The following is a 10,433-nucleotide window of genomic DNA, read 5'->3' on the forward strand; positions in this document are numbered from 1 at the left end:
AAAAATATTTTTAAAAAATTTATTTTTAAACTTTATATATTAAGATGATTAAAAAAATAATTAAAAATTAAAAAACAAAATAAAAAGTTTGAAAAACTCAATTTTAGAGCAATTCCAACTCCGCGTCCGTTACCGACCAGACAGAACCAAACTTATATATTAATTACTCCACGGATTGATCCTTAAAATATCTACAATATTGCAAGGGTGTTTGGTTGTCTTGTAGAGAAAGAGATAGAAAGAAGAAGATGGATTTTGAGCTGAGAAGAGCGAGAGAGAAGTTAGAGAAAGAACAGAAAGAGAGGAAAGAAAGAGCCAAGCTTAGACTTGATAGAGAGAGGAAAGCCAAAGAAGAGGCAAGAAAGCAAAGAGAAGCCATCGAAGCTGTTCATCGATCTCGAAGGCTCGATGCCATTCAAGCCCAGCTCAAGGTCCCTCCCCCCTTTTTTATTTTCCCTCGAGATTATGCTCGCTTTCTTGATTTCCTTGTTTAATCGATTTGATTGCTCTCTATTTCCTGTTTCTCTTGAGTTTTCAAATGACATCAATAATTGATCTGGTTTTTGGGGGTTATTTGTGTTGATTAAGATTTTTTTTTTCTGGAACTTTGAACCTATCTAAAGCAACATGCACTGAATTTTTATTTGGCCCTCAACTTTTGTGGCATGTGAATTTCATCCGCCTGCTGTTAAATGTTGCATCTAATTCCAATTTGTACGGAGGGAACCATACATGATCAAAAGAGGGAAAATGATGCGTTAATGTCTTGATTTTATAGCTGGACTGTGGTCAGGCAAACTTGAATTTAACTGACATGATGGTTAGATACATCTTGAAGATGTTTCAGTTATCTGTCTTCCTTCTTCCTTTTCTGCAAATCTCTCCCTGTAGCTTTCATGGTATCGTCAATTTGTTGAGGATTTGAATGCGCTGGGCATGACTTATTTGTTGTTGAAAAGTTTCTTTCAATCATTACTGAATGATTAAAAAGATTTTCTTGAGTCGTAATCAAATGTTTGAAAAACTCATTTTCTTTCTTATTTTCTAGATTTATGGAAATATGAATTCTCCAACCTAATTCACCTCATTGTTGCAAAGAACATTCGACATTTCATCATGAGTTATAGAAATAGAAAGTTTTTGGCCGCTAAGCGATCACTGGCTGCCATATTTTATCTCAATATGAAATGGAATTGTTATTTTTTAATATAGTTATATAATGTTTAGAATGTTGATAGATGGACATGAGTCAAACCACATAGTGCTTACATATGTATATGAGCACACTAGGAGATTCTCGTGTCTTGTTTTTCTTTTCCAAATTTATTTTTATTTTTATTTTGTTCAGATTAGAATGTTAATGGTCTTTTTTATGCTCAAAAGAAGTTTGTTTTCTCTTCAGGTTGATGAGCAAATGCAAGAAAATTTGCTTGCAGGGAGAGGAATAGTATTTTCTCGCATCCTAGAAGCTGTATCTTTTCAGGGTAGTGGAGATAAGATTAAATTACCTCCTTCTTGCTTCACAGGATTGTCTGATCAAGGTGCATTTGATAAAGGACCATTGTATTTCCAATTATCAGTGGTTCATCAAGAAGGTTCTTCAGAGATGATTGACACTGACTCAAAGCAGTCGACGACCCACTCAGGTGTTCTTGAGTTTACTGCAGAAGAGGGTTCAGTAGGGCTTCCTCCTCATGTATGGAGTAACCTCTTTCCCGTAGATTCTCCAAAGGCTCCTTTGATTGAGGTTCAGTATGTCTGGCTGCCTAAAGGAACTTATGCAAAGCTTCAGCCAGATGTTGTTGGGTTTTCAGACTTACCCAATCATAAGGCTGTACTTGAAACAAGCCTTCGGCAACATGCTACGCTTTCTGAAGGTGATGTGATCACTGTCAACCATGGGATACTGACATACAAGTTACAGGTTCTGGAGTTGAGACCTTCGTCGAGTGTCTCTGTCTTGGAAACAGATATTGAGGTTGATGTTGTTGGTCCAGATTCAGGTCTGGAGAGCAGTCAACCTGTGCTGAAGCCTCTTATATTTGGGAAGGCAGAATCTGGGATGGTGGAAGAAGGAAACTATAACTATTTTAAATTCTCTATTGATAATGATATTTGGGACAGAATTGCTGCTGAGGATGTTAGGGTCGAGGTAAGGATAGAGGCCGAGACCAATAATGGCGATACTGATCTTTACATGTCAAAGCATCCTCTTATGTTTCCAACCAGACACCAACATGAATGGTCTTCTCATGATATAGGTTCAAAAGTTTTGATACTTGGCTCTAAGGATAAGAACTTGGGAATGGGTGCTTACAGCATTGGTGTACATGGTTTCAAAGGAACAACAAAGTACAATGTAGCAGTGAGTGTTCAAGAGAATAGCAACCACAAGGTGGGTCAACAAGCTGGATCTTCATCGTCTATGGACATTGATGCTGTAGAGTGTAGGAACTGCAAGCATTTTATACCCAGCAGAAGTATAGCATTGCACGAAGCCTTCTGTAGCAGACATAATATTGTTTGTTCGCATCCTGGCTGTGGAATTGTTCTGAGGATTGAAGAGTCCAAAAACCATTTGCACTGTGACAAATGTGGGCAAGCTTTTCAACAGGGTGAAATGGAGAAGCACATGAAAGTTTTCCATGAACCACTTCAATGCCCATGTGGGGTGGTCCTTGAAAAGGAACAGATGGTGAGCTATACAAACCCTGCCTCTTCTTCTCTTCTTAAAATTCTTCGTTGGTTTATTTTACTTTCTGATTTAGTGTGAATTTGCATTTTCAATCGAAGGGGTAGTATAGCCAGTTGGGTATCTAAGGCACATAGAACATCCGATTCATTGTCAAAGTTAAATAAATCATGAATCCATCTGTTTAAGTGAGATTTGGCATATTGTAGCATGGAAGATTAGAATGGTCCAAGCTGAGCTTCTGTTAGTTTCGGATGTTGGGGATAATTTTCAACTGGTTGAAGTTCGTTTGGTTCCAATTTGGCTGGTGATGATAAATGCTACTGAGTTTTTTTCCTCAAGTTAGAATTTAAATTGAATTGTAAAAATGCAGTCTTTTGATTCTGTTGACAATTTCCCCGAAATTCCTCATGAAACAAGAAGTCAACAGACTAAATGAAATTCCCTGAGCTTTTAAAGGGTTGTATTCCTCCTGCATGAAATCACAAGCATGATTACGTAGTTACCTCTACATTTCTTAGCAATGTTGTATATCATCTATTCATTTGCCTGTGGCAGGTACAACACCAGGCTTCAATCTGTCCCGTCCGTCTTATTACATGCCGGTTTTGTGGTGACATGGTTCAAGCTGGGACTTCAGCTATGGATGTGCGTGATCGATTGAGAGGATTAACTGAGCATGAGAGTGTTTGTGGATCTAGAACTGCTCCATGCGACTCTTGTGGACGATCAGTGATGTTGAAGGAGATGGACATACACCAAATTGCTGTCCATCAAAAAAGTTGATGCCCTACACGAGTTATCTGTTGAAGGTGCTGCCCATGTGGTCGTGTTGTGTAGATGCATGATATAGCAATCTATTAAATTGTGATCTGACCCCGGTCTCGTTGCTCTGGGCTGTTGGAGTCCATGATTGATGTTCAAGCTGACTGGTGTCCATATGGAAAGGCATGACTCAGACAGTTGATCATGTCAATGTAATGTTATTAATATTAATATTGCCTTCATCTCTGCTCGTGTCATTATTTCTTTTCTTGAATTTGCTATTCTTTTTAGCAAAAAGATGTAATATTTATCTGCTACATGGACAGCATGCATCTTTAAAATCTAACATGAAAAAAACAACCACTGTCACATTATCAACTCTATCAAAGCTCTCAAAATTCTTCCATGTTCTGTATTCTGTGCAGTTTGACCTCTTAATTTTGCGCGTGTAGAGGCGGAGCAAAAAGAAAAAAGTAAGGGTGGCTAAATTAAAAAAAATATTTTAAAAAGATTAAAATTTTAAATATTTTACAAAAAGAAAGGCTGGGAAAAATTTTCTTACAGGCCCGGGCCCTGCTAGCCTCCCCCTGCCTCTGTCATTGTGTGTGTGTGTGTGTATTCAAAACAGAGAAACACCAGGTCACGCACAGAATGGTTTGGCCGAATCTAATTCTAAAAATAAAGGTTTTTTTTAAAAAGCCAACAATAGCATACATGTAAGGAGAAGAAAGAAAAAAGTAATCTAGAGACCCATTGCCCATGATCAAAAGAGTCTGCTGAAACACTTTGAATCTTATTGTAAAAAGTTGCACGATGATGTTGAAAGAAGCCGCATGAATTGCAAGAATAATGTCCTAAAAAAGTAAACTGAATAAAAAAAAGTGAAATGAAAATCTATCAATGTTCAATCAATTAATTATATTATATTTAATTCAAGAATAAATTTCATTTTGAATAAATCAACTTAATAAAAATAACAAATAGAAAGACTCGAGATAACCGAATTAAATATAAAATAAAACAAAAGATGTAAAAAGCAAATAAAATAAATAAAAATCAGAAGATAAGATTGAGAAAAATTAGCTTAAAAAATTATTAAAAAATACCAAAGTTACCTTGAGCGAACTTCTCAAACCCGCAACCCATGAAATCTCAGACATAGAATTAACTAAGAAGTTCAAATCTAAATCAATTTAATATTAAAAGATAAAATCAAGTAAAAAAATATCAATGTAAAAAATTTGGCAAAGCAAAAAAACTAGGATAAAAAGAATTAGGATAAAATTTGATAGAAAAAAAATGATGGACGATGAAATCATAGAAAAAAAATCAATTTTAAAAATTATCTCTGATTACATGAATAGCAATTAAGAGAAAGGGAAAAAAAAATTAACAAATGAAAAAAATTAAATGAGGATGAAATTGAAATAAAATTCTAATTTCATAAGTTATTTAAAATTAAAAAAACATTAACCAAAGGACTAGGGACTACATTGAAAAGACCCAAATTACATAAATAGCTATTAAAAGAGTATGGACAAAATTTGACAAACAGAAAAATCAAATGAGGATAAAATTAAAATAAAATGTTAATTCCATTAATTATTTCAGATAAAACAAATATTAACCAAAAGATCAGAGATTAAATCAAAAGAAAATAAAAGTTGAGGGGTTGATTTAAAAATTATAGGGCAGCGCAAATATCAAGATAAAAAAAAAAAAAAAACTTGTTAGAGTCGAACCAAAGAGAATTTTGCTGGACACAATGTCTCAACAAGGAGAAAACACTAAGATGAATTAAACACTACTATGAAATGGTGTTTTTAGCATCTTAAATTAGTTGCACGTGCCATCCAAAAACAGTGGAATCACACGCATCTATAATTATTTTTATTTTTATATATTTTTAGTTTTTTAAAAGACCAAACCTCCCCTGGCTTTATCCTTATCCGGTAATAAAAAAAAATACAATAAGAAAGATACCCTCATACACAAGGTATAAAAAGGTAAATGATAAAGATACCCTCAGATCGTGTAAAAAATTAAACTCCAAGGGTAAGTTCACTTTTTTACTAATGCTAATCAAACAGAAAAAACCAAACATTCCAAGTTAATTTATTTTTATTTACGAGTACAAAATTGTTATTTGATTGTACATCTTTCATATAAAAGTACAAATATAACTCCAAATGCACCAACAACTTTTATTGTGCATTAAAAAAATATATACATTCCCCTCAATCAATTTCAAATGCCGTAATTGTCCCATGGCAAAGACAATAAATACAATATTGCCTTTAACCATCAACAAATTTTTTAAAAGAATAAAAATGTAAAAATATTATTCTCATCCACAGTATAATATATCTAAAAAAATAGTGTTTTCATCGCTCATTTCAGGGTTTTTTTTAAATGAAAAAAGATATTTAGAAAATTTAATAAAAGAATTGAAGATAATTTTTTGGAGTGAACCCAAACCAAAATTAAAAATAAAAGAAAAGAAGATTGAATAATACTGAAAATTGTAACATAAATTATTTAGAAAGTTATATTTACTATTTTTCATATTATTGTTATAAAAAAAGAGCTTTATGAACATAACATGATGTTTTTTTTTTCTTTATTTATTTTTGACAAACTTTCATATCAAATAAATACGATGATAAAATAAAAATATGTTGAATTGATAGTAAGTAAAATGATGAAAATATCTTGGTAGTTAGAATATATATGTTTTTCAAGGAAATGGATTAATGATAAATTCCTTTGGATGAAAAGGAACAAGACGCTTAAAAAACCATATCTTCCTTGCTAAACGAGCATGGTTTTTTCTGAAATAATATAAAAATAGAATTTGATAGGTTTTGCTATGAATCTTTCAATATTTACCAACTATTATGTCATGAGTGTTATAGTTAAAATTTAATACTTAGTTATAATTAATATGTCATGAATTCTTTTTATTTGATAGATCATTTTTCAAAATTAAAATTGTGAATTAAGAGTTATGATAGATGGAAATAGATCACTTGAATATCTAATTTCCAGGTTTATAAGAACATAAAATTTTTGAAATCAACTCTTGGTTAATTGGAGAGTGTGATTTACCCCAAATATTTTATGGTTCCAAAGTTTATTTATGGTCCCAAAATTTATTGTTTCTGTTTAATATGCTACCAATGAGTTTTAATGTGTTTTAATATTTTTAAAAAAGTTTTTATGAATTTATAAAAAAATATTTCTAAGATATTTAGTAGTTAATAACTATGAAGAGTAAACAACTTTTATAATTAATTGATTTTTATTTGAGTATGTTGAAGGTGTTTTATAAAGAACTTGATTTCTATATTAATTAATTTATTTACTTAATAAATGATTTTCTAAAAATAATTATAGTTCATAATTTTCAACACCTGTACTTTAATTATTCTTGAAATAGTTTCACTTGAAATAAAAATATTCTGTATCTTTCTCTGATTAGGTTTTATAATGTTATTATTTTTTTACCATAATTTACATAATTATTTTTGGTATTTAATTATTAATATATATATATATATTAGTAAAAAAAAAAAAAGACTACAATAGCATGGTTCTAGTGGTAGGTGATTTTTAGAGAGAATTTTAAAGCCATTTAAGCTAGTAAGCTAGTGATATATTTAACCTTTGATTAAATTAGGCAGTAGAAACAATCATTGGATACCAATCAGCATATAATTTATGGTGATTCTTGTTGTTAGATTGTTGAGTGTTTGGTTGTCTTTATGGATAATCCTAGATTTGCATATCAGCTAAATAATTTTACATCTTTTTAGTTAGTTCTTTTAAGTTAGAAAATATATATTTATATGCTAAATGATTTTTTCTTATTAAAATATTTGTTATTTTATAATTTAGGTGGATGAGGCATGATAAATGATTTGTAAATAATGTTCATGAAAATATGTTTATAATTGCAAAAAAAATTTAAATATGTTATGTTTTTACGAACTCATTCGCAGATTGAATATGAATATGAATTTGATTGACTACATTTTGGATTCAGCATTTAAAGGTTATACATTAATATTTATAAACATATTTATTTAGAATTTGATACTCAGTTATAGAGCAAAATATAATCCATTATTATTATAGTTAAAATAACCACGCCTCTTTTACTTTGAATATAAATATGCAATCCATGTTTATGTTGAAAAGGACTAGTTTGAATTATTTAAATTGATAAATGATTTATAAATGTTCTTTTGATCTTTTGAATCTTTGAAAGTGCTAGAATTTTAGTATAATAAATTAATTGATTATAAGTTATATATATTAGAAAGTTTTGACATGTTTAATTCAGTTAAAAAGATGAATTGTTATTTATTAAGTATATGATATTTACCCTTATTTATTTATTTATTATTCAAATGGTTTGGAGGAGGTTTAAAATTTCCAAGTGGTTACTTCAAAAGTTCATGGTTGATTATTATATTTTAATATTTTAATAAATAGATCAATTTGTGATTTTAAACTTGTAGAATATTTGGTTTTATTTAACTTTGAAGTTATATGAAATAAATATTGGGTTTATTTAAGTTATAATTCAATGTATATTTTTTAATAGGGTATTACTTTTAGTATAATTTTTTAATTGGAGTTAAGATATCTTGCATGTCCATAAAACATGTGGCGTTGCCATATTAACAGCTCAGAGTGACAAGCCTCAAAGACTTAAAACACTATAAATACAGGGAGACTCTTAAAATACTTATTTTTTTATTCATGTCTCTACTTGTCAAAAAATTATTATAATTATTTATATAGAAAAGAAAAACTAGAGAGCCTTAATAGTACTAAATAAAAAAAAAAAGCTATGGAGAAATATTCCCTTCAAATTAATAAAAACAAGAGTAAAAAATCATTATAATAAAGAATATAAAAATAAAAATTGAAAGAAATAAAATTAATTAAAAAAATATATATTTTTCTAAAAAAGCTTATGCATCAGTCTCTTTATATAAGAATGGACTCATCTTCAAATTTAGTTTTCAATTAGAAATTATTATCCACCAAGAACACCATTTTATACATAAATTATTTTATTATGTTTCTTAACACCTTTATATAAATCATCTCATTTTGAGTTTTTAACATAATATTTTTGTATAAATTATCCCATCATGGAATCTTAACACTATTTTCGTATAAATTATTCCATTATATGAACATCGTCAGTAAGATTTAGAACAACTGATAAAATAAAATTAATTAAGAAAAGTATTTTTTTTTTTTGTTAAAAAAAAGAAACTATAATATCAGTAAGCTTGGCTAATGAGCCACGTGAAAGAGAGAGGGTGAGGTTCGCCAATTGCCGACAATACAATGTTAATGGAAAAAGATAGGGTGATGATTGATGTGGTGTAGCCTTAACAACAGATTTGACATTTGCAAATGAACTGTGGTAGTGGATGTGCTGCTTTTGATGATTTTAATTCAAATATAAAAATATTAAAAAAATATTAATTTGCAGTAAATAAAAAATTAATTTTTTTTTTAATTTTTTAAAAAAATTCTATTAAGATATAATAGGATTCAATTTACCAATTACAATAGCCGGTGCTGGAATCATGGCTTTGCTTGCCACTATAAAAGAGTTAGGCCCTTGATCATCTCCTTGGCGGCTTTCTTGAAGATAAAAGAAGATAATCAAACCTTTTATTTTATAACCTTTAAGAATTCTAAAAATATCCGAATTACAAAAAATGATGTCTAAAAATACCCTTAATTTTACTTTCTAGTTCTGTTTTTATCTTTTTATTTTTTTATTAAGTTTTTAATTCCTCTGGAATTTTTCACCCCTTGTTTCTTTATTTTTTTTCTAATCTTATTTTTTAATATGAGATTTTTATTTAATTTTATCTTTAAATACTGAACTAATTTGGTTTTTTTAGACTTATCTAGTAAATAAGATCACACCAGCTTATACAATTTAATTTAAAACCTAAATTAATAAAATAACTAGACCAGATTTTTTAAAATTTTAGTCATTACACCAAATTTTATTATAATGCCAAAAAAATTAAAAAATCTAGATATTATCTTCATATGTTCGAAACGTTTTTAATCCAAGCCGCAGCAAAAAATACAGCAAATAAACTAGTACCCCCACGAATGATAGTAGCTAGTCTCGAAAAGATTTTAAGTTTTGACCTTAACATAGTAGTGGTGGGGGCATTTTATAAATAAATAAAAAATCGTATGGTGTGAACACAATAATTATTGTACAAGAATATAAAAAAAAACTTATTTATCTTTTGACTTTTGTTGATAAAAAGGTGCAGCACCAGACAAATTACAGGGTAATTGTTTTTTTTTTGTGTTTTTTAAATGTTTTTGAAATTTATTTTAAATTAATATTTTTAGTATTTTTATATTATTTTGATGTGTTGATATAAAAAATAATTTTTAAAAATAAATAAAATATTATTTTAACATTTTCTAAATAAAAAATATTTTAAAAAAAAATGAGAGGATAAAGAGAAGAAGGTACATATTGGAGTCCCCTAGGGGCGCGGTGTGATGGCAAAGTGCTGAAGATCTGCACAGTAGATCTCGAGTTCGAGTCAGGACGTGTATCTCTTGTAAGAGTCTGGGATAGCCAGGGTTTTACTCGCTCACCTAAACCTATAAAATGTGCTTTTCGGGAGGTGAGGTTTCCTCGAATCCAAAAAAGTCCCCAAAGGGTGTGGCATGATGATAAAGAGTTTGAAATCTGCACAGCAGGTCTTGAGTTCGAGTCAGGGAGTGCACCTCTTGTAAGAGCCTAAAACAGTCGGAGTTTTACTCGCTCATCTAAATTCATAAAATACATTTTTAGAGAGATAGAATTCCATCTAATTAAAAAAAAAGGTACAAATTCGTGGCATACGATGGAAAAAATACCGATCTTGCGAACTTCTCTAGTAAAAGAATCAGATTTGTGATGGAATAA

At 29.8% G+C, this 10,433-nt stretch overlaps 1 protein-coding gene across 1 annotated transcript; it reads left to right on the forward strand.

Moving 5' to 3' along the window:
• The first annotated feature begins 116 nt into the window (after positions 1-116).
• LOC133682675 (uncharacterized) lies at positions 117-3,703 on the forward strand. Its single transcript, XM_062106140.1, has 3 exons — positions 117-431; positions 1,403-2,695; positions 3,251-3,703. Exons 1-3 carry the CDS (start codon positions 249-251, stop codon positions 3,476-3,478), a joined length of 1,704 nt encoding a protein of 567 aa, XP_061962124.1. The 5' UTR covers positions 117-248; the 3' UTR covers positions 3,479-3,703.
• Positions 3,704-10,433: the final 6,730 nt, after the last annotated feature.

This window comes from Populus nigra, chromosome 2 (genome assembly GCF_951802175.1).
Source record: "Populus nigra chromosome 2, ddPopNigr1.1, whole genome shotgun sequence".
NCBI classification, from domain to species: Eukaryota; Viridiplantae; Streptophyta; class Magnoliopsida; order Malpighiales; family Salicaceae; genus Populus; species Populus nigra.